Raw genomic sequence first — 24,750 nt, forward strand, 5'->3', positions numbered from 1 at the left:
TCAGCTGAGTGTTTAAAGATTAATCCATAATTACCTGTTAATATATTTGTCTTGGAAAAGTTCAGCTTACTCAAGAGGAGACTGACCTGAGTGTGTGCAGCGCTCTGTTGATACACAGATCAGTTGGACTAACAGTCACCTGATGGCACTGATCACACAAACTGGTCCGCTGTGACAATAAAGTGTTGCCACTTACCGGTTTCCACCTCACCACGTCTCTGCCGAGGCCACGTGCCACGAACCAGCGTCACACACTCACAGCTCAGGTCTGACACAGCCCTAAAGTTTATTTTATTCATGTCATTTAAGTTACACGGTGGAATCAGAGACACAAAAAGGTTAGAAAGAAAACAGCAATCATTCCACATCAAATGGCAGAATGTGTCCTCTGACCCGTCCTCGCTCACGCTGCACACTACTGACTGAACACACAGCAGGGCTGAGACTCTGCTGTGAAGCGCAGACACGTCATCAACTAGAGTGTTTTCCTGCTACATACTGTAAAAGCTGCTTCCAGATTTAAACAGTCTGAGGTTAAGAGTCCTGGTAGTGTGCAGTGTGAGCGTTCAGACAGAGCCTGGTGTTAGTGTGCATGAGCAGAGGGCTGGCATACAGGGAGCACGCTGTGTGTGTGTGTGTGTGTGTGTGTGTGTGTGTGTGTGTGTGTGTCAGTATGGAGCCCTCGCCCTGCCTGGATTCACAAGAAAATGAAAAATAAACCAGACTGCACTTTGTAAAAGTCGTCCGTCTGTCTGGAGGCCGTCTGTCCTAAAAGGTCCCGTACACCCGTCACGGAATACGGAGAGTTCGTTGGTGGAGATCCAGTGAACACATCACCAGGCGTGTATATACTGTATATATACATTTATTTTTTCTCTTATTGCAGCTCCAGGTTTTTGTCGACGTTCACAGCTCGGAGATCAATTTGTTTGTTTCTCTGTGGAGGAGGAAGTCTGACTTTAATGGCTCCTGTTAGAGTTAAGCACTAAGACATTTGTGGAGCCGCGGCGTGTGAGGTGTCGGACCCTCGACAGCTGCTGCCTCTGAGCAAGGCACTATTCCCCCAGCTGCGTCAGTAGGACTGCAACTGCAAAAATTAGACACAGGAAAGAAAATTTTCTTCTTTTCAGAAGCCACGGGAAATTATTTTGAAGGATATCATAACTTATATTTAAACAGCTGGAGAAAAAGAGTAGCACCTACTGGACCGGCAGCAGCTGTGAGGAACATCTGCAGGTGCACTGAGGGCGCCTGCTCCACCTCTACGCCGCCGCAAGTACTTTTTAAAGTTTGTTCCCACTGTAAAAAGTTCCCGTGTGACCCCTCCCGTTAAGCGAGCTGCGGATTGTTTCCAGAGCGTCTACAGTCCAAACACATGAAATAGCGTTTCACCCATTAACAAACCCAAACACTCCAGCACGTCCACGCCCTGATGCACAACTTTTAGTGTCGACACATTTGGCAAATCGTCATCATCATCATCATCATCATCGTCGTCATAAAAATAACAAAACATAAACATTAAAAACAGACGAGTTCAGTTCACATCAAAGTAGAATACAGATATTATATCTTTACCCACAAAAAGTTCATGTTACGACTAGCTTGGAAAAAGAAAGAAAACATCACCATGTTATACAAGTGTGTGTCTGCATGTGTGTGTGTGTGTGTGTGTGTGTGTGTGTGTGTGTGTGTGTTTTCACGATGAAATGTTGAGAGATTAGTGTGTATGCGCCTTTATATCTGTGTGTGTGTGTGTGTAGTAGTGTTACATTAACAAGCAACATGTCTTTCAGTATCAACACAGGAATCCTCCGTTAAAGAAAAAAACCCCACATCACATCAGCATCATTCCCAAAGTAAGCATCCAAATCCGTCACCACATAGAAGTCGTCAGCTGGCCACTAAAAATCTCTCATCGAAAAGAAACAAAAAAAGAAAAAGAAAATAATATTTTAGTGTCAACTATATATATACTATATATTTATATTTTTGTTCTTTTATACCAACCAAACATATGGTATATTACGTGTTGCTATGGTTATGGTCCCTGGCAACATCATGAAAAAGTACAATGATTAAAATAAAGACACTGATCCCCCAACTTCATCCAGCTAGTGTGTGTGTGTGTGTGTGTGTGTGTGTGTTTCTGTCAGATTGTAGTGTTTGCTGTCATCTCTGAATTCTGTGTGTTCATTTGGCGTTTAGTGTATTTGTTCTCAACTTCAGCGCATGTCAATATTTTGGAGGACACGTCGCACGCTGATGTTTGTTTCTGTCTGAATGGGACGTTGAGGCATTGTAGGCATAGTTTAGTGTGTTAGTGTTTAGTGTGTATCTGTTGCTGTGTGTGCGTCTGTACGAGCACCGACAGCATGGGAGGCCTTCGCTGTGTGTTTAGTGTGTGTCTATGCGTTAGCGCTGATGCTCTGTTTGTAGACGGCGTGGTAGGCGTTTCGCAGCAGGACGTAGGGGAAGCAGGACTCCAGCAGGTCCATGGTCAGGAAGGGAGACTCCTGCACGATCTGAAACACAGACACAGAAATATTAATAACACTGATAAAGCCAAGGTTTTTAATTCATCCCTCGTTCCGAACTACAGCAGCAACGGTTGGATTCAATTGATTAGTTTAATGCAAGAATATTAACTGGATCCTACTTTGATATTAAAGTAAATGATCGAGTTCATGATAAAATGAACTGCTCTGGATTTTTGGACTGTCGGTCTGAAGACGTCACATTGGGCTCTGAGAAATGACACAGGTTATGTTGTGGTATTTTACTGATAAAACAATTAATCAAGAAAATAATGTGCATATTAATCGATAGCTGCAGGTCTACTCCAAAACACATGAGCTGCACTACACGTGTGAAAACACCTTTAGTCCCGTTTCCACTGAGCAGTCCAGTTTAATACGATTGTTTCTGTCTCCACAGTGAAAGTTGTGGATGGTACCAACAGAAGCGTTCCTTAGCGTCCCCATGTTTGGTCCCCCCTCTGTTGGGGTACCTAGCACACAGATCTGGTACTAAAAGGTGGAGCTAGAAACCCTGCAGTCTGATTGGTCAGTAGAGGACGCTCACTCTGGTTTTATGTAACCTCTGTTCATACATCAGTAAACTACAACTATAAAATGAAAGAGAAAAAAATAACTTCATTCACTGGGCCGACTGCCGGCAACTTTTAAGGTGGAACGTTAACTTGTAATGTTACTCAATGCATGAGTTGATGACGTGAATCCATCAGCACACCTTAAATTTCACTGTGACAACTTTGACCATCACTTTAGTTTTTATATGACACACACTTTTAGTAATGACTTTAAAAATATAGATTCATTTGGAGCGGATTATGTGAAGGTCATATATTCTAATCCTCACTTCCTGTGGGCTACAGCAACACTAAACCCCTGAGCTTGCCTGAGAAGGACTAAATGCACAAAGCTGCTATTTTGAAATATCCCATGGAGAGAGACTCTCACTGCAGCCTGTTCTATTTTGTTGTGAAAATGTGGGCGTGCAGCCTCGTTCTGTGGACGATAAACCAGGTGCAGACTTCCATCTGTGTCACCGCTGATGAGGAAATACAGCGAGTGCTGGACGGAGCAGTGAGTGACAACAACGCCGCCCACATTTAAGAGGACTGTCTGAACACACCGAGGGTCTAGGTACCATGTCTGAAGGGTTACTGCTGGTTCCAGAGGGACTGGACTGAAAGGGTTTGGTGGCTTTGGTTAATGTCTCTCACCATGTCCAGCAGCAGGTAGACAGATTCTCTGTTACGTGTCGTCATCTTGTCTGTCTCCTGGCCGATCTTCAACAGGCTGGATGAAGCCAGCTGCAAACACACACACACACACACACACACACACACACACACACACATTAAAGATGCAGTCTTAATAGAGATGATAATGTTTGTCTGCTCTCTGTGTAAGTGCAGAGTGAATTCTAAAATGTCAGCAAAATAAAATGCGAAGCGGTACGTTTCCATCAACCACCTTTATGTAAATGTACTGAAGAGGACGTGACAGGGTTAGCAAATGAACGGAGCGGCACCACCTCTAATACATCCTGACATTTTATTACTGCCTGCTGCCAAAGATGAGTCTGTGTTGAGTGTTTGTGAAGGAACACTGATGTGCTACAGCCTTTAATCTTGGTCAGTGAAGGGAAAGGGTGACAGTGATGCTAAAGGTAACAGTCAGGTCAGCAGGAGGGCTAAAAGAGGCCTCGAGGTCAGGCTACGTGACCTTTGTTATGAACACGCTCCGCCTTTGTCTCCCAGTTGTGACTGAGATAAGGTGGGCTTTGTACTTGTGTGTCAAACTGACACCGTACTCTACCTCACACTGTTGACTCAGTCCATGTTTCTGTGGACACACTGATGTCAGCTGCTGTTGATATTTACCTTTGTTTATCTCATACTCCTGCAGTGACCTTTCAGCTCTGCACTTCTGAGACACACTGAAAGATTTCAAATGAAAACAAAACATGTCATCTTACAGCCAGGAACTCCTTGAGGCGGTCCTCTATGCTCCCCTTGTGGATGGTGAAGAGAGCAGCAGCGATCTGGTTGATGGCCTTGGCCAGGCAGTGGATGTTGTTACAGTGTCCTGTAGGGGGCAGCAGACACACACAGTTACTGAGGGAACAAGACACTTCATCTGTGTTTGAAAATCAATTAGCTCTGCTTTAATTTCTGACATGTGTGGCTCCTTAAGACTTCCTCAGCAGTGAGACGCTGCAGAATACAGAACCAAGAGCTGCCCGTCCAGGCGGGGGGAATATGGATTTGTCTTTTTGTTTTTTTGTATTGCATGCAGATGAACGCCATTACGTGTGAATGTGAGATGCATATAAAGTGTGTGAATATAAAACGTGTAATTGTAAGTTCACAAAATGGTTGGTGTGGCTGCTCGGGCGCCGTGTTTCCAGATCCGCCGTCTGAAAACCAATTGCTGGGCGATACGCAGTCTGCATACTAACAATGGTGGAGCCCATTACAACTCATTATCATTTTCAAATGTCCCTTATTAACAATGGCGCCTCTCATTTCAAGGTTGTTAAGAGGCGACGTCTTTATAATTCATCCTTGAGTGACAAATCTCTTTGATGCCTTATCAAAAGCCTCGTTTAGCAACATCAGTGTGTCTCTAACACACTCTTCATCTCAGCTTTATTTGACTGAAGGAAAATCTTTTACTGACATAAATACAACAAATAAGGTTAAACAGGTCGCAGTGGGTGAACGGACGAGAGGTAAATAATATTTATGATTTAATAATTCAAAAAGTGTAAGTAACGAAGATGATGATGTGGCTCTTGTGCACACAGATGAATCAATCTGAGGGCACGAGGTCGATCTCATCTGCATGCACAACAGTCTCATGCCACTGATGCAGTAAATTATCTTCTCCTACAACGTGTAGTATTTTCTCTGCACTGCTCTCAGGCTCTGAGCTGATCCTGCGCCACAAACCAGGGCTTGTTACTCTCTTTATTTTGTAATTAAAATATTTATTGCATTTTTAACATGAAAAACACGAACAAACAACAAACAGGAAGCTGAGCAAAATTCACAGATATTAAAACAGCGTGAATCATCCGCGCACAGGTCCTAAGGCCGGTGTTCAATATTCAAAATACATTTTTTTTTTTTTTTTTTTTTTTTTTTTTAAATTCGGCACTAGTTTTATCACCAAGGAGACAAAGTCTTGGTGAACTGGACAGTAACCACCAGTATAATCCAGAACGTTCCTCCACAGGGGAGAAACCCTACGACACTCCAATGATGCATGCGTATATGTGCCACGGTCTTCTCTGTAGGCTCGTTCCATTGAGCCTCGTTTGAGTGTGGTAATATCCGTGAATCATTTTATACTGAATCATTTTTTAAGATATTTTTGAGGCTTTTTGTCTTCAGCACTGAGTGTTTAGACAGGAGTTGTGCAAATCTGCAGGAAAGCCCAATCAGTGTTTTTTCAGCATTGGCAGTATAAAAACAAAATCGGGGAGTGCAGCAAAATGCCGCCTACCTACTTTTGTTTATACAGAATGTGCCTTTTTCAGGGCAATGGGGGGCGTGAGCAAGTAACAAAACGTGTAGCTCAGCGTGTGACGTAAACAGTGATGTGGGAGGGAAGCCGCGGCTGGTCAGTCCTTCGGTGATTCTCTCATAAGTCTGCCCGTCCTTCACCGTCCCCGCCATCTGACGGTTAATGGCCTCTTCGTTTGCGAGGACAAGGAGGGCGCGCAATTCCTTGTCTCCCCAGTTGCTCATCTTTACAGTGTCTGTCAGGTTTGTGTTTCCCTCTTGCTACTAGCTGCTCGCTAATTCCTGCTATCAGCTGTTTCCTGTTTATCCACCGCCAGTGGCTCGCACGTGCGGTGTCATCAACAGCTCCTCCCACAAGTCATCAACAGCTCCTCCCACAAGTCATCAACAGCCCCTCCCATTGCAGAAGGCCGCCTCGGTCTGTTTAAAGACCAATATGTCTACCCTACGAGGTGGAAAATTGGGCACCTCGGATCAACTCGCCAATCCGGCTCTGTGTGTCTAAACGCTCGCAGCTTGCCGGCAAAACGGCCCAACATTCGCCAAAAATCTGGCAGTGTAAAAGGAGCTAATGTTTGATAGCACAGCTTTAGCATGAAAGCAGGAAAGAGAGGGAGGGGATGACAGAATCGAATCTGTGGCTGCTGTGGCAAGGACACAGCCTGTGTCCATGGGGCACCTACTCCACCAGGTGGGTTACTGGGCACCCTTATATTGAATAAATCAGTCTGTGGTTTCTCTGGTATAGTCCCCGGTGTTGGAAAGAACCCCCTCAAGTGTTTTTCATCCAATTTACAACACAGGTCTTTCTCCCAGATCATCCTGAGATTATCACAACCATAGTTTTTTATCCAGGGACATATTTCACGCCACACTGATGCTTTGTGAAGCATCGTTGGCAGCTGCACGCAGCGCTCTATTAGATTTGTATCTAGATGAAAAGGAACTTTCCCTTTAACAGTCTCTAATCTGTAGATATTTCCACAAGTGTCCTCGTCCTTATATGACAGAAAATAACCCTCTTCACACAGACCATCTGACACCTGTCCCGTTATTCTCTCATTTTTAGCACCAACACTGTACTTTGATCGTGTATATTTTATTTAGTGCTGAAGAGGGAAAATCTGGCGTCCTACCTTCGATGGCGGGGCTGTACTGTGACATCACGTTGCTGGCCAGCGTTGGCAAGGAAACCGCCACAAACACCATCAGCAGGCAGGCGATCTTGTACTCCTCCTCTGGACTGATGTTCTCTGCACAGACACAAGTCCCATTCAGACACGGAGTGTGAAACATGGCTGCTTCATCGAGCTGTTAGAGTGCTGGCTTTTTGTCATTCGGACAGAGACTTTAACGCTCCTCACGGCTTCGTTCAGACACAGCAGTGTGACACGTTATGGTAGTGAGGGAGAAGAGTGTTTTTCCTAAAGCATTTTGTTGGATACTCATCTGACTGTTGGTCAGATTTTTACTGTAAGAGTATTTTGTCTAAACCTCTTTCACCCAAGTTGCACAGAGAGGACAGTTTTCACAGACTGATCTGATGTGAGAAGATCGATCTCCTTGATGTCTGAGATACTAAAGTTATTACAGTTATTTCAAAAGGCAGCACAACACATGCATTTAATCTCTCTGGTGCTGCCCGAGCTTTTACACGCATCAGACAACGTCTAATTCACACACTGAGACTGCTGTTGTGACAACACTGTCCTATTAACGTGCACGTCTGAAAGGCGCTACAGACAAACATTAAGATTCAGTTTGCATATCTGCATGTGTGTGTTTGTGTCTCACCGCTCTTCTGCGAGGACAGAGCGACCACCAGAGCCGGGTCGATCTCACAGGGTAAACCTGCTGCTGATGAGAGCTCGTAGACGTTCATGGCCACCTGGAGACAGACAGAGATTCATAAAGCCTCTTTCACACACAGTTCCTGGGAAATTACAGGCACCGCTTGTGATCGTCACTATTCGGACACGCACTGCATCCAGAGATGCTTCCGTCTTTTTACACGTTATGAAAATGGCGGAATCGATGAGTCAACAGATTCCTGCAGACGGCCATAATGCGACACTTAGAGACGCCAACCATCATAAAACACAGTAACAAGGTCAGATGTGCGTGTACGTAGGGATGTACGTTGCTGGTGTTCTTACAATACTTGATATTGTTCATGCTAAACCAGGGGTCTGAAACCTTTACTGTCAAAAGAGCCATTTTGGGCCAAAACCAGAAGAAAAGTAAAATCCATGCAGTCACCAAAAAACATACTTGAGCCTTATAATGACTCAACAAAACAGCCTGTTTAGTCTAAATTAGCCAATAGGTCTAAATGGGCACTCATTAATATGTCTGAACACAACGTGGCCACTCTGAGGTGGGCTTATTAGGATTATTTGGGTCTCTAACTTTATAGTGTTGGTGGTGAAAGCAAACAGACCCGTCCACACACTGTTACATTCTCAATGTTTCCCTTTATTGGATTTAGGTTTCATAGCTAGCTTAGCCATCGCTACTGAGGTTTGGCAAAACGTAGAGGAAAAGGCATCAGGCCATAACTGACAAAGCACATTTTAGTTGACGTGAGGCCTGTGGCGATATGCGATAAGTCGGTTAATTGCACGGTAAATTAAAAGGGAGACAGTAACTTCTTGGGGCCGTGATTAATTGCCATATTCATGCGTGTTTGTTTTCCTCGTCTCTCTCCACCAAAGAGACTGGACGACAAGAGCGCTCACTGCCGTGCATCGTCTGGCAGCAGGTGAGTTGGTTCATTAGCGTAATGAACGGAGGGAAAGCTCTTGTCATCGAGCGGGGCTATGGGCACACACACACACAGAGACACACACACACACACACACACACACACACACACACACACACACACACACACAGTGCGATCTTCGTGAGGGGGAGACGAGGCGGAGAAAAAAAAAGAGAGAGTTGAGCGTAAGAGAAAGACAGGGAACTTGTTCCTAGACCAAATGCCACAGCATTTATTTATTTACATTTATTATTTACATTTATTTATGTATTGTTTTTGGTTGTTTTTTTTCAAGTGCAATTTTTGATAATTGACTGAGAGTCCATTTTATCGTTTCTGGTTGTTTGTTTGTTTTTCTATTACAGTGCACTTTTTATTAACAGGGACTGAGTCTATTTTTTATTTATAGGGTCTTAATTTATTTATTTTTGATATTTTCATGTGTTATTTCGGATATTTAAATTGTCTTTTTTTGCACTGCAAAATATTCTTGTTAAATAAATGTGGTGTGTTTGTATCATTATGCCTTATTATCATTATTTAAGTTTAAAAAATGGTCTAAAAACAGCAAAATTACAACAATAATAAAAATGGTCTTAAAAGCACAATATTACGCAATATGATCACTTATCGCAATAATTTCTGACGCAATTAATCGCCCAGCAAAATCTGTTATTGTGACAGGCCTATATGACGCTGATACTAAAACATCAAAAGCTAAAGCTTAAACAAGTCATGGATTCAAACTGTCTTCAGCCAAGCGCTGCTTCATTCACATCATTTTACCTGAAACGTTACTCGGTCTCGAGGTAGAAATAATTAGCAGTACAGATTTCCCTGAATATGGATTTCTGCTCCTGTTCACACATGACCTCGTGCAGGAAATGTTCCTGAACATTTCAGGGACCGACTGCATATGTGTGAGGGCCTTCACATACCAGGGATGGGCGTGAGGACTCAAGTGCTCAGTTTGGATGTCAGTGATTGCTTTCTATGAATATCTGCACAGATCCACAGTCACAGGCAGAGTGCTGAGCAGGAGTAAGACTGATGTTCAGAAGTATTTCTACAACGTAAATGTAATGAATGTGCAGTGCGATCTCTGCGGTCAGGGCGTTCATCTTGGACCCACTTATTCTGTTAGATTAGTTTTTTTGTGAGGACCTGAGTGTTTGATAATAACTTAATGTGAGTACTCAGACAAACCTATCCCTATTACAAAGTTTGACACAGGAGATTATTTGATCTTTATGTGCCCAGAAGTTGTTGTTTCTTTACCTTCATGTCTGTCTCTCTGGGAATGTGGTCTTTGAAATCCTCCACTGAACTGACCAGGAAAGGAATATGACAGGATAACACCTGGAGAGAGCGAGACAAGAAAGAGATGCAGCGTCAGCGCTCTGACAGAAATATTCAAATCAGAAATGTGGCGTTCGTGGTGAAGAAAAGTGCCTTACATCTCTGAGAGCCTCCTGAGCCAGAGAGCGGAAGGACAAGATGACTCCAATGATGGTCATCCTCTTCAACACACTGTCCACAGCTGCACACAGGAGACATGTCAGGTAAGCTTCGACTGTCAGTCGGGAAATCAGGAAACACCAGTATCTATCACACTAATGGAGTAATTCGTCAAAACTTATTCTGCTGATTTCATTTGTAAGCAACTGAAGTTTTATTGTGTTCGGCTTCCGTCCTGTCGATAGTGTTTGTATTGACTTTTAATTGTCTTTCAGTTGAGTGTGTTTAGTCGCTGTTACAAGTTTACAACCAAAATCTTTAACAAGAAAACACAGAGATCAGCAGGGGGAAGATTTACCCAGACATGAAACAAGTCACGACAGCACATTGTCAGCGGAGTCAACAAAGGAGTGTGAATGAAGCACAAGCTGTCAAACACACAATCTATCTCCTGAAGAGATCTCTGTATCAGGCACACTGAGGGAATCAGAGCTGCCACAATATCTGAATTCAGCAGTCGTGAAATGGTACTAAGCATGTGTGTGTGTGCAGGTGTGTGTGTGTTTACAGGTGAGTTTCTTGAACAGGGCGGCCATGTGGTCTGGTTTGTCGAAGCTCGTCCTCATCTGGGTCAACACCTCCATGTTTTCTACCACCAGTTTCTTGGGGGGAAAACAACAGAACAACATTTTAATGGGTTCATTTGAACTTGAACTTGAACAATGTATTTACTCACAGTTTAAAGTAAGAGTGGCGGAGAAACATAGATACAGCATAGTATCGTGATATTTTGCGTGGCGATATGATACACGCCAATCACACGCTTTCTTTCTCTTCATTTCAACACACAATCAATATGGCACCTAAACGAGGCACCAAAATCTGCACTGTGATTGGGTCTGGCGGTACCTGTCGCAACTTTGCGAATCCTACGATAGTGAAGGAATGACCCGCCCTGTTCGGCCCTTTGACACTGCCAGATTTTTGGCTAATGTTGGGCCGTTTTACCGGCAAGCTGGGAGACTAATTATTCAATATAAGGGTGCCCAGTAACCCACCTGGTGGGTTAGGTGCCCCACGGACACAGGCTGTGTCCTTGCCACAGCAGCCACAGATTTGATTCTGTCATCCCCTCCCTCTCTTTCCTGCTTTCATGCTAAAGCTGTGCTATCAAACATTAGCTCCTTTTACACTGCCAGATGTTCAGCGAATGTTGGGCCGTTTTGCCGCCAAGCTGCGAGCGTTTGGACACACAGAGCCGGATTGGCGAGTTGATCCGAGGTGCCCAATTTTCCGCCTCGTAGGGTAGACATATTGGTGGAACCTTTTGGTTTAAACAGACCGAGGCAGCCTTCTGCAATGGGAGGAGCTGTTGAAGACTTGTGGGAGGAGCTGTTGATGACGCCGCACGTGCGAGCCACTGGCGGTGGATAAACAGGAAACAGCTGATAGCAGGAATTAGCGAGCAGCTAGTAGCAAGAGGGAAACACAAACCTGACAGACACTGTAAAGATGAGCAACTGGGGAGACAAGGAATTGTGCGCCCTCCTTGTCCTCGCAAACGAAGAGGCCATTAACCGTCAGATGACGGGGACGGTGAAGGACGGGCCGACTTATGAGAGAATCGCCGAAGGACTGACCAGCCGCGGCTTCCCTCCCACGTCACTGTTTACGTCACACGCTGAGCTACACGTTTTGTTACTTGCTCACGCCCCCCATTGCCACTGATTTTGTTTTTATACTGCCAATGCTGAAAAAAGACTGACTGGGCTTTCCTGCAAATTTGCACAATTCCGGTTTAAACAGGGCTACTGACTAGTACTGGTTGCCTTCATTGATTAGATCAGTTCAGATTGGTTTAGGCAAGAGAAGTAAGACTGGTTAGGGTAAGGGGAGGAATGTCAAGGTAAGCCAATCAGAGGCAGAGTAAGGCGGGCCATTCCTTTGCTATCCTGGGATTTGCACATTTGTGTACCGGTCGTATAAGAACCCAACCTTCTTTACTTCTAATCTTGTTCTGATGCCATTATTCATCATGTTAGAGTTCTCATTTGCTGTGGTTTATTCAGCTATAATCATTTGTAATTTGCATGGCATTGCATCTCATCAGTGATGCTCGTATTGATACACCCCTGATACAAAAAGATCCAGATCAGAGAAGCTCAGCAGCTGTAATCATTTTAAAACCAGTAGAGAGACACACAAACATCTTTCATGCATTATTTCTCCTGTCACAACCAAGAGAGTCGTTTGTGTTATAGAGGTTAAGAGCTCATTTTGTACGTGTGAGTGAATCTCTCTCTGTAACGGTGTGTCTATACCTTCAGCTCAGCGACCTGTGAAGAGATGTGCCACATCAGACTCTCACTGAGGAACTTCATACCGTACGGCCCCAACAGCTCCGACAGTGAACGCATCTCTGTGAAAACACACAAATAAACACAAATGTTGCTACAAACACAGCTCAACAGAATCTAAGATGAGTCGAACCAAGAACGGTCAGCGGGTATGAAGAGTGAACACATGAGACAGTGAGCGTGCAGGCTGGTACCAGAGATGTCGGAGTATTCCTCAGCGTTGAAGGTCAGCTCGTTCTCTGTGGGCAGGTTGACGAAGGCCTTCATGGCGGGGAAGTAGGCGATGTGTCCGTTGCTGACCTGACGGAGCAACGTCTCCAGGTACCTACACACACACACACACACACACAGTATCAGCGTTATTTTAAAACCACTAATGAATTTCAAATTGAATGCTTTGACTGACACTTTCTTTGTGCTGTAAATGGAGCCTTCATTTTCCAGGGAGATCGTACCCAGTGGCAGACAGACCTGCACAGTGAAAGTGAGGCTTGTGTGCGTTTTACACTCTAATCATCGCCGTAGCCTGACGTGCACCTCCCCAGAAATGTAACTCCACGTCGCAGTGACGCAGACCTCCTGTCTGTCTCTGTAAGCTGAAACCATTTCCCTCAGTGGAAACAAAGCTTTGATTTACTTTAATTTCACAGGTAAGAAACAATAAATTGTGAAGACAATAAAGCCTCCACACACTGTGTGTGATTTATCCTGGCTGAAAAATGAGCAGAGCAAATCTCTGCTAGCTGCTAGGCTAATTTATACAATGTAAAATGCCATAGGCTTGTGCTAATAACGTTAGCATGTTGTATTTGTGTGTTTGTCTGTGAATGCTGCGAGTTATAGTGAAGCTGATTTGTGTTTGACACTATCTCTATTAAGCCATGTTTAATGTGTGTTTAATGTTTGTTTTGAATCAACTAAACTTTACAGCACTTCACCGAAACCCCGCCATCAACTAGTGTTTTATAGGTGCAACTGCAGAGTGACACACACACACACACACACCACCTCTCTGCAGAGAGCTGACACACACGTATAAATCCGCCTTCATAGGGAACCAATCTAAACACAGATGGTGTCATTGTTCTACAGCTATCACTCTGTGCAATGAACATCTACTTCATTGTGATAAAGTAAAGCAAAAAAACTCTTTTTCCACTTTGAATAACGGTGATGACAGAAATGTAAAGACTCTGTAACTTCCTCTGCTGAACTCATCCTCCAGATTAAAGAGAGAAAAAAGACAAATATACACAAACATACAGTCATGAACCTGCGACATAAATAATGATCTCCTTCTGTGCAGCATTAAACATGAGAGGACTTTGTTTTATTGGTGCTCGTGATAAAAGAGTTTCTAAAAACTGGCAATCTGTGGACACAGACTGGAGGAGGAGCTGTTTGACTCCACAGTATTAGATTATTAATGTAATACGGGCACAGCCTGCACAAATACAATCAGTAATTCCCTGTATGTTTTTATGAAATGCCACTAATCCATTCCTCTTCACAGTCTGATATTTTATCACTCCAGTCAGTATGTTGCACATTTCACTCTCACACACACACAGGGCTCCGGCGAACGTACCAGTTTGTGTACAGACTGGTGATGGTGGGCTCCCCGTGACTGTCCAGGTGCTGCGTCTGCTGCAGGAGGACATTGTTGAAGACTCGGGTGATGTCGATGGTGACGTAGTTCTCTATGGACTGAAGCACTGTCATGTAGGCCCGGACGCTGGTCAGCAGCTCGCTGGGCTTGGCTATCTCCTGAGTAGCCTGGTTGTACATGGTCATGCCCACTATAGACCTACAGACGGAGCGAGTGTAGAGATTTATTAAAAAACATGTTGGAATGACGGTCAGTTTAGTACAGGATCATTGAAAACCCCCAAAACTCCAGCACAAAAAACCTGCAGAGGATAAATTGTATTGAAATGCAAAGTGAGACTCTGTTTCTGTGAGTGAAGCAAACGCAGCACACATTGCTCTTATGTTTAACAAGAAAAACTAAACAGTCTCCTCTTGTCTGATGTTGTAAATCTTTTGCAGATGCCCCTTTCTTGAGATCGTATTTCTTTTCTTATCGTACATGTTCAAATAATCTGCTTCTATAGCTGTTTTTAAACACCTACTCTGACCTTTACACTGCTTGCTGACGACGCTCTGTAACAATGACGGCGTAGAACGCTACAATGATTTCATCAACATAAAAAGACAGATGAAAGAGCGCAGCAGCTCATCTTTTTTGTGTCAGAAAATAAGCTTCAACAGTGAGTCTGTGTGTTTCATCTGTGTGTGTTTATGTTTACTTGGTAAATCGGATCTCCAGGTGCGAGGTGAGGTACTCTCTGGGTGTGAACGTGTGCTCCCACACCGCCAGGTTGGGAACGTAGTTGATGGAGAAGCAGAGTTCAGATAACGCTGTGTGGAGTTTATCCAGACTGGGGGAAGAAAGCAAACACCAATATCAATATGAGGACTCAATAAGATCTGAGGAAACTTTTACAAAATACAGCAGAGACAAAGAGAAGATAAACAAAGTGGAACTTAACAAGAACACTAAAAATGGAGGCGGTGCAGATAGATGTTCGTAACAATGTAAAAAACTCCACTTGTTAAAACACAGGTGGATTGTTTGTTGTTTCTCTGAGGTCTATTGTGTCGTTCTGTAGCTTCACTGTATCGTTCCTCATGCATTCAAATCTCAACATTTACAGTTCAGTCTGATCAGTGCGTTTTAGCGCCAAGATATTATTTTACCAAGTCCTTCAAAAAACGTTTTTCGATGTAGGTTTCTGACACTATGACACTCAAATGTATAAACCCCCCAGTGTGCGTCTTTGTAGCCTTTTTTAAACACACACCGCGTTACAGGGCCGCTGCACAGTCCCTTCTTCATGCTGCCTTTGCATTTTTACACAGAACTAAATGACGGCAGCATCGCTCCCCTCCAGTGTGTGATCATACACTGCATCACAGCTTTGTGGAATAAAAAGAGTTGTGACAGGCGTGACATGTATCACAACAGTGACGGCCTCTTGTGTGACATATAAAACACATGTTGGCAGCGCTGTCTAAACAATAATCATGGCATCAACATGGCAGTAAAAATCATTTACTGTTCATGTTATATGGCAGCTCGTGCTCTGCGCTGAGGGCAAAGAGCACCAGAATCTTATTGTCTTATTATTGCTGACATTTATGGTCGCTGTTCTTCATTTAGTTAGCCGCTAACTGCTAACAGCTACTTTTTAAATCTCCTGTGGTGGGTTACAAGTACGACTGGGGATTCATACGATCTCAATTCGGGGTCGCGATAAAATTTTGATCAATCTCAATTATCAGCATGGGATGTTTTGAATCGATATCATACAGCAAAAGTAAGTGCAACAACAGCATATCAGAGTCTGCCGGCAACCGTATGCCATGCAGGCAGGATACACCCACTTCTCATTGTAAGCGTAGCTACAGTTGTAACAGGAGGTAAACAGAGAAGTTGAAGAGAGAAGTTGGAAAAAAGAGAAAAAATGAGTGAAACTGAAGTCGAGGACGGCGAAAATAATGCAGAACATGAAGACATCACTATATCATCCAGAACCGGAGATATTGTTGAAAAAAAAAAGGGGGTAACGCGACGTCAGTTGTGTGGAAGTGGTTTGGATACCTCAAAAGTGACGAGGAGCAGATGAAGCTGGTCTGCAAAATATCCCGGCGGTTGGTACAAACCAGGTCGGGAAACACCACAAACCTTTTCAATCACCTGAGACGGCACCATCCCAGTGACCACACAGAGAGTCTAACTATGCGGTCTCAAGTTGCCCCGGCTCCACACACACAGCCTAGCAAGACCCCTTCGTCTGCTGTTAGCATCGCTAGCGGGAGCTTAGCAAAACAACAGTCTATCCATTCGTGTTTTGCAGCCACAGAGGGTATGCCCCACATTTTTACTTAGTTTATTTTTGTACTGCCTCAACAGACATTTGAGGTTATTATTATTTAATAAGTGATTTTTAAGTTGTTTAAATACGTTGTTTACAAAATCAAAAAATGTAAAATATGGTGAAAACTGACTATTCACTTTGTTTGGAAACATACTTATATGATTCTGTAAAAGCTTAAGAGTGCTGCTCTCAATTTTCTTTTGCCAGTTGTGGGCCCTGCTGCTCTCTTGACCAGTGGAGGGCAATTCATTCATACAATGTGAGAGTGTAATGTGAGTCCTATGTCTGCATGAAGACCTTAAAAACATTTTGTTCTCAATATTGGAAAGGCATATTATTTAGTGTTTTATGTTATTAAACTTTTATTGTTAAGTTTCAGTGAATCTCTTGTTTCTTCCAGTTCCAATCAGGATGCTCCCCGAACTGGCAGAATCAGCAAAAACTACATTTTCATCGTGATAAAAATCAACATCGATCAATATGAAAAAATATATCGTGATCACAATTTCTGCCATATCGCCCAGCCCTAGTTACACACATAAGGGGCTGTACACATGCTAAGGTTTTTTTGTGCCCTCGAGCTTATTGTTTTCAATATAGGTGCGCGGCAGGTGGCCTCAAACCCCACAGCGACATGTTCCTGTGCATCTGTTTTTCAGGGCACGATGGCTTCACCGCATGTCATGTGACATCATCTGTAAATATCAGTCTGTGATAAATATGAAGAAGAAGCTGATCATGTTAATGTAGAGCTGTCAGAGCTTTACATCGTGTCCCACTGATAATATTTTTGGCCTAATTCACACTTAAACAGCCCCTGGAAGATGATCAGCTCTGCACTCAGGATTTCTGATAAGTAGGCTATGATATGGTGCTGCTTATGGTCGCTTAGCAACCTCAGACGCAACCTGCCTCCACGTCCTTGGAAGCTGGCTCAAGAGTAGCGCTCAACCTCATGTTTTGCAGGTGGTGAAAGACGCGGCATGCGTACGGCCCCTATGATGGGAGCAGGAGCACGACCAGTGTGTGTGAGGGACCGTAAAGACTGAGCAAACTAACAAGTTAGGACCTGATTGTTTCTTTTCCTGATTCCACACTGGAGAGTTTGATTTCTTTTTGTGGATACTTTTCTTTTTTGCAGTGCGTTGTTTATTCCAGGTTTGTATTTTTGCATTTAGAAGGATGGACACTGAAGATTTATTTCCTCGCTTGGATCAAGGAAGAACGTTTTAAGTTGGACAAAGAGGATAATTACTGAAGTGGACATTATTCCAGTTACATTTTTAATGTTTTTTATTTGTGTTTTAGTTCATTTTAGTAACATACTCCTATTGTTACTCCATTAGGCACTGGTTTCTGCTTCTGCTCCTTGAAAGCACTTCTATCTTGTATACTTTGCCAGATATTTAATACTCTATTGTTCTAAAACTGGGCCCAGTGAGTGACCCTGACCCAGGAGCCAACTGGTTGTCTGGTTGTGAATCGTTAACATTGTGGTTACTGTACTTATGTTGTTCCTTTAACCAAGTTACAGTGATCACTGCAGCTTTTGAATTATCTCAACTAGGCTTTAAAGTTCAGCTGACTGTTATGAACACATATGGGAAACGATGATAACAGTTTATGTGAGGATACACAGCTTTATATCACTGCTGCCATTACTACTGCAGGAACAAAGATGGATGGTTAATGGTGTTAATGGGAACTGAGTCAAAGCAACAACAAAAACAAGGCTATTAATCTGTTATTAATAATTATGACATCATAAGTTATAACTTATCAACAGAAGACAAAAAACAAGAGATTTGAAAAAGAGAGAGAGGAGAAAGGAGATGGAGTCTGTTTCTTCCACTGACTTGGTGACCAGTAGTCTGTTCTTCCTCATGCTCTCCACTCCCGGCTTCTCCCTCTCCGGCTCTCCCTTCTTCCCCGTCGCCTTCTTGCTCTTCTTGTTCACGGCCTGGCTGATGGTTTTCGCACAGTGCTTAGGAAGCAGCTATGGAGAGGAGAGTAGGAGAAGATTAGCCAGACGGCGGAGAGAGACAGAAAGAGACAGGCAGGGATAAACAAGAGACAGAGGGAAGGAAAGGCAGATGGAGACGGACCGATTATTCACGGCCCGGCTGATGTTCTTAGAACGGTGACTTTTTAAGAAAAAAAAGTAGCAGACTGACAGAGATCAATTTGAAAAGCTTTTAAAAACATGCATCAAGAGAGGACTCACAACATTAACGTGACAGCATGTAATATTATGCAAATGGACAGTTGTTTCTGGCTTGCTGCTCTGCCATCTTGTGATATCAGGAAGTTTGTGAGCGTAAGAAAACTTTGAGGACTTCATCAGTGCAGTGGCGCTTTGTTGAAAAGCTGTTTACACTTTTAACAGCTCTTCGTCCTGATAACTGGGGAAATGTTTGAAATTTGTTTCTACAGCTGCTTCAAATTATGACGTACTACTGACAACACAAGGATGTGTATTTAGCTCTCGACGCATCAGGACATGTGATGGCTGTTCTGACAGATTAAAATCCAGAGCGCTGTGCTCTCGAGGAGTTCGTTCTTAAAGGAATAGTTTGACACTTTGCGAGATGCACTCATTCGGTTCCTGGCAGACAGATGAGAAGATCGATACCACTCTCATATCTGATCGATACGACCCTCCAGAAAGTTATTGGTCCTGGCCCAGAAATGGTCGAAGTGTCCGCTGGTTGCCTGGCAACTGCTCAGAGCCAAGGAATAGTCGAGCACAGAACAGTCGCTTTAGCACTTTGAATTTTGTCTGGATTACACAAACGAGATATGAAGTGTTAATTTGTGAGCTTCCTAATAGTTTGGTGTGCTGCATTTGCATGGGGTCAGAAAGTCTGTATTTTCCTCAGACTTACAGACATTAACCCGCGAGTATGATGTTCACAGAAACACTACACAGCACAACTGCTGATGTACCCTGTTTACTTGCCTTTTTCAAAATAAATGTGAGTTAAATAAACTGAACTGATTCTGCCGCACATCATCCATCTCATCATCTTTTGAGGTTTCCCTCTTCTGATGGATTTGAGCTCATTCTTTCTGTAAGCAGGTCTCCATGCTGTGTGGCAAGATGAGCCTGCTGCTCCCAAAATGCTGTCAAAACTTTCACATGTAATTGCCACAGCAGCCTCCGTAATTCTCAACCGGAAAAGAGCCAACAGTGAGATGCTGGGAAATCTAGAATTACCGCTTCGCAGTTTTTTGCCTCCATGAACCACTCCGGGTTCTCTGACAGTTTCCATCCATGTCTGTGAAAACACTGATGCTTCACACACACACACGATCTATACAATCAGCACAGTTTCAACATTCTGCATTGTTTCTGCAGAACATTATGATGTCAAAGTAAAGTTGACCTTTGACCTTTTGGATACAAAATGTCATCACTTCCATCGTTTTATCCTGTTACACATTTTAGTGAAGTTTTGTCATAAACAGAGAATGAATTTGGGTGTTTCTATGTAATAATGCAGCTCTATGCCAACATCAGTCTGGCTTCAGAAAGCAACATAACTGCAACTATGAATGTGGTGAACAATGTTATTGGCATTTTGGACATGAAGCAGAGCTGTGCAGCTCTATTTACTGACCTGTCCAAAGCTTCTGATACTGTCGACCATCTTATTTTGATACAGATGTTGACTAGGACTGATATATCTGACCAGGCTGTGGGCTGGATTGAGAATGACCTCTCAGAGAGGTCTTCTGAGTGTTCAGTTTGATGGGCTCAACCCTAACTGGCTCAACATTTGTAATGGTGTACCCCAGGGTTCAGTGTTAGGTCCGCTGTTATTTTCAATTCATATAAATAGTCTTTGTCAAAATGCGGTTGGTGCCAATGTTCATTTTTATGCCGATGACGCTGTGATATAATGTGCCGGCTCATCCTTCACAGCACTGTGGCCAAACTGCAGACTGCCTTTAACGTCATCCAGATTCAGCTTTCACAACTTAAGCTGGTTTATACGCTGATAAAAATAAGGTTATGTGTTTCTCAAGTGTTATGAAGAATCCCGTGAACACTCCTGATGTTCGTACTGCTCAGAAGTTAAAGGTTGTCAGTTGTTACAATTATCTGACTCCTTTTCTTGTCAAACTATTCCTTTAATTTGCTGCCCGTGTGGGTGTGTGTGTGTGTGTGTGTGTGTGTGTGTGTGTGTGTGTGTGTTCCTACCTGATCGCTGAGTGTACACTGTTCAGTGCAGATGTCAGTGATCAAGTTTCTGGCCTGTTTGGCCATCTCATCCAGGAACATGTTACACAATGACAGGCTCCGATCCCCTATGTGGTGACGCTGCAGAGGAAGAGGAGCAAAAACCTTAAAGAAAGGTCATTAATGTGAAATAAACATAATTTAACAGCAGTTACTGAACTGCAGCTATTCTTGTGAGTGCGTTTTACGTGTTTCTCATCTGTGCGAGTGTGTGTGTGTGTGTGTATTTATTTACCTCCTCGGGACAGAGCTCGTGTGTACAGGACATGAAGTGTGTGCAGAGCAGAGGGAAGCAGATGGAGTGTCGGCTCTGGGAGGGAAGCTCCAAGCACTGCTGGAACATCTTCTCGAATGCACGGCTGTAGAAGCTACACACACACACACACACACACACACACACACACACAGGAGACAAAGGAAATGGGGGATATACACACACACTTCCTTTACATCAAATACATTAAAACATCTGAGGTATGTCTCACCAGAAAATGGACAGGTCGGACGTCTCCACCAGCATCTCCACCAGAGAGTCCACCATCTTTGTGTGGAAGATGATGGTGTTCATCATTTTACCCAGCTCCTTGTGATCGGCGATACCCAGACTGGCTTTAGAGACACTGGTGTAGGCCTACACAGGGGAAACAGTCAGACAAAGTATTTTAATTAATGAGGTATTCTTGTTTTGATCAGCAGTGTTGTTCTCTGCTTTACGCAAAATTAAAAACATTCAGCGGAGACTGTGTTCAGCAGTCTTGAAACCAAATATTCCCTGGGACGAGCATCGCCCCGAGCTTTAGATAAATGTGTTTTAATAATTAAAGCACTTGATTTGTGAGCATACCTGCAGTCTGAACCAGTCCAGTCTCATGCCTCTGAAGTCAAACACCTCTCCATCCTCCACTGGAACACAGAAGCACAACGATTCACTCACAATTACACATCATCAACTAAACTTAAACGACACTGCCACTGTGTTGCTCTACTCTCCTGTTATCACTCCTCCTCCTCTATGTTTTACAGAAGTGATGTGTTACCTTGTTTGACACTGAGGGAGGTCATAGTGTTGACAAATGAAGACATGATTATAGACTCGTCCTCTGGACACACAGACAGGTTCTAGGAGATAAAGACAGGACAGAAAACTGGTTAGAAAGTCAACAGCAGTGTGGAACAGATCTGTCTTCTAACAGCCAGCCTTTAATTCTTTCAAACAAGACTCAAAATGTGATGTTTTATCTCCACAGGTTTCGACCGAAGATAAGACCATATTCTGTTTATCACAGAGCCTGGACCTCTAAAAGCTGAAAGCTGTGTAGAGTTAAGACCTTTGACAGTTCAGGACGCCTGCATTAAAGATTAGCAACAGGTTTTATGACAATCAGACAGCTGCTCATTCATTCATGTCCAAATCTCTACCGGGCCGCGCTCTTCTTTGGAAGCACAGTGGCTTCCTATTGGTCAACTTTTGTGAAAGGCCATTGCGCCTGTTTGGAAGTGGTGGTGACCGATTACAAAATTATATAACACACTTGGTTCATCATTATTATTCAACATATTCTAGGTGTTTTGTAATGATTGGACAATCAATTTTTGACTTGTAGTCTGATTTGTATTATCCCATACCTGTTTGCGTTTGTGGTGCCCCCTTGTGGCCACTTTGAATGAAACTTTCAGGATATGATCACGGTTCCTCTGAAGACACTGCTTACAAGGTTTGTGATGATTGGCCCGAAGGTTATGGAGTCATTTCCTGAACCACACCTCCTCTAAAGTTCATCGGTCAACATTTTTTAAACACGATGAGGTATCAACAAGCTTTTTGTAACTTTTGATAAACTTGGTCCAGTGATGATCCACAGAAGGTTTGGTATAAATTGGACCTACAGTTTAGGAGGAGGCGGCAAAAATGGCAGCAAAGGTCTGCATAACCGTGATATGTAGTTACGTTACGGCGTCAATTCGCAAATGCAGAAGTATAAATCCTGCTTGAGGGGTCTTTGAAGATTTAAATCTCTGACGTTCAGAGGGGGCAGCCTTTGTAGAAGCCCTGTATCTCACCCTGTATTCAGATTTAGTGCAGGAGTTATTACGTGTGTACATTTTCAAAGCTCTTCAGAGTGTTCATGTGTTCATACCTGCACCAGTTCATTCAGCACCACAGCATCAAACCCGGACAGATACTGGACGTAGTATCGCTGCATCACAGGGCCGTACTTCCTGACATGAGCTCTGAGCTCCTCCATGTAGAAGATCAACTCTGCTATGTGCCTGTAAAACACACACACACACACACACACACACATCAACACATCTGGAACTGAAGCAGCACAAGCGGTGGGCGCAGTGATTGTGTTACTGTCAGTGTGAACATGCGCGTGTTTGTGTTAATGTGTGTGTTCAGGCAGGTGTGTGTGTTTACATACTTGTCTATGAAGTCATCTGTGCTTTTCTTCTGGATGTTGTCAGCGTGTCGGAGCAGCCAGATGATCTCGTCACGGGCAAACGACAGCGCCATGAACACGAACAACGCCTAGTGGGACCCAAAGAGGCAGAAATTGAGAAATATGGAGAAAGTAGAGAAACACATTTTTTTTTTTTTAAGAAAAAGGGGGAGATATGGAAATGTCAGAAATTCCCCAAGATAAATAATTCCAAGATAAATTACCGCGGGCAGTTGGCAGCGCCTGCTCCCTCACAGTCTCTGAACCAAAGATGCAATATGTTTACAGAGCCAGTCTGGCTTAGCAAATACATTCTGTTATACATTTATAAGGGTCTCCATCTGGACGGGAACCTACAGGGCTTTTTAAGGTGGTAAAATCTGTCTGCCCTGATAAACTCAGAAGGTTATGCTGAATTATTTAAGGTGGTATTGTGTTTTAGGAAGGTGATGTATTTTAAGTTAAGCTGCCACTCCCACAGAGCAGAGCCGAGTCTTAATAAAAGAACATTTATTATTTGTTCTTGGCATTTAACCAAAGGGACATAAAATAAAACACAGTGAGATAATTTTTCATAGACGCGTCCCAAAGGATCTGTTGCATTAACATGGAAAAGCACCCAGAGACCAAGCACTGGGCATCGGCTAAAGGAAATGTCCTTTAGAAAATATACAATCAAAGATAAACAAGAATGGATTAATGTATCTGGGGCGCATTTATAAAATATCTCAGGGACACAGATTTATCTTTTATGTTGGACGTAACTGGAGAGGCATCATTACAACCTCCGCAGTGAAACTCATTTAAACTCCCTGATACGATATTATTACAATACTTTAGTCACAACACAATATCAATTTTAAATATTTTACAATATGCTGAGTATTGCAATGAAATATATTGCAATTTATTAACTTTTGTTCAACTGTAAATTCTGTTCTCAAAGCAAAACTTTATCGACATCTGTTTTATCTAATAAAATTAAGTTTCAGTCTGTTCATCTCACTTAAAACCTTAAAGGGATAGTTCACCCAAAAATGAAACTTCAGCCATTATCTACTCACCCATATGCCGAGGGAGGCTCAGGTGAAGTTTTAGAGTCCTCACATCACTTGCAGAGATCCAAGGGGAGAGGAGGTAACAACACAACTCCACCTAATGGAGGCTGACGGCGCCCCAGATTCAAACGTCCAAAAACACATCATTGAAACCACAAAATATCTCCATACTGCTCGTCCGTAGTGATCCAAGTGTCCTGAAGCCCCAACATAAAAAGTCGTTTGGAAAAACCTCATTTGAACTCTGTTTTTAGCCTCATTGTAGCCTGTAGTTCTGACTGCCTCTCTGGGCACCTCTGTGACGTTTGTCCAAACAGCTTTTTATGTCGGGGCTTCAGGACACTTGGATCACTATGGACGAGCAGTATGGAGATATTTTGTGGTTTCAGTGATGTGTTTTTGGACGTTTGAATCTGGGGCGCCGTCA

At 43.3% G+C, this 24,750-nt stretch overlaps 1 protein-coding gene across 2 annotated transcripts in view; it reads right to left on the minus strand.

Moving 5' to 3' along the window:
- Nucleotides 1-849: 849 nt before the first annotated feature.
- The window catches only part of nckap1 (NCK-associated protein 1), a 51,700-nt gene continuing 27,799 nt past the window's right edge, over nt 850-24,750 (minus strand). For both annotated transcript variants that reach the window (XM_049600308.1, XM_049600311.1), the window contains exons 12-31: nt 23,248-23,354; nt 22,960-23,092; nt 21,859-21,940; nt 21,666-21,724; nt 21,307-21,452; nt 21,057-21,189; nt 20,783-20,902; nt 18,435-18,574; nt 14,947-15,078; nt 14,226-14,444; nt 12,832-12,962; nt 12,602-12,699; nt 10,849-10,942; nt 10,280-10,362; nt 10,101-10,181; nt 7,853-7,946; nt 7,195-7,311; nt 4,507-4,616; nt 3,749-3,838; nt 850-2,525 (exon numbers count right to left, since the gene is read on the minus strand). In XM_049600308.1, coding sequence (XP_049456265.1) covers nt 2,409-2,525; nt 3,749-3,838; nt 4,507-4,616; nt 7,195-7,311; nt 7,853-7,946; nt 10,101-10,181; nt 10,280-10,362; nt 10,849-10,942; nt 12,602-12,699; nt 12,832-12,962; nt 14,226-14,444; nt 14,947-15,078; nt 18,435-18,574; nt 20,783-20,902; nt 21,057-21,189; nt 21,307-21,452; nt 21,666-21,724; nt 21,859-21,940; nt 22,960-23,092; nt 23,248-23,354 — 2,286 coding nt within the window. In that variant the 3' untranslated portion in view covers nt 850-2,408. The remainder of the gene's footprint in view (nt 2,526-3,748; nt 3,839-4,506; nt 4,617-7,194; nt 7,312-7,852; nt 7,947-10,100; nt 10,182-10,279; nt 10,363-10,848; nt 10,943-12,601; nt 12,700-12,831; nt 12,963-14,225; nt 14,445-14,946; nt 15,079-18,434; nt 18,575-20,782; nt 20,903-21,056; nt 21,190-21,306; nt 21,453-21,665; nt 21,725-21,858; nt 21,941-22,959; nt 23,093-23,247; nt 23,355-24,750) is intronic.

The sequence above is a fragment of the Epinephelus fuscoguttatus genome, linkage group LG16 (assembly GCF_011397635.1).
Source record: "Epinephelus fuscoguttatus linkage group LG16, E.fuscoguttatus.final_Chr_v1".
Classification (NCBI taxonomy): domain Eukaryota; kingdom Metazoa; phylum Chordata; class Actinopteri; order Perciformes; family Serranidae; genus Epinephelus; species Epinephelus fuscoguttatus.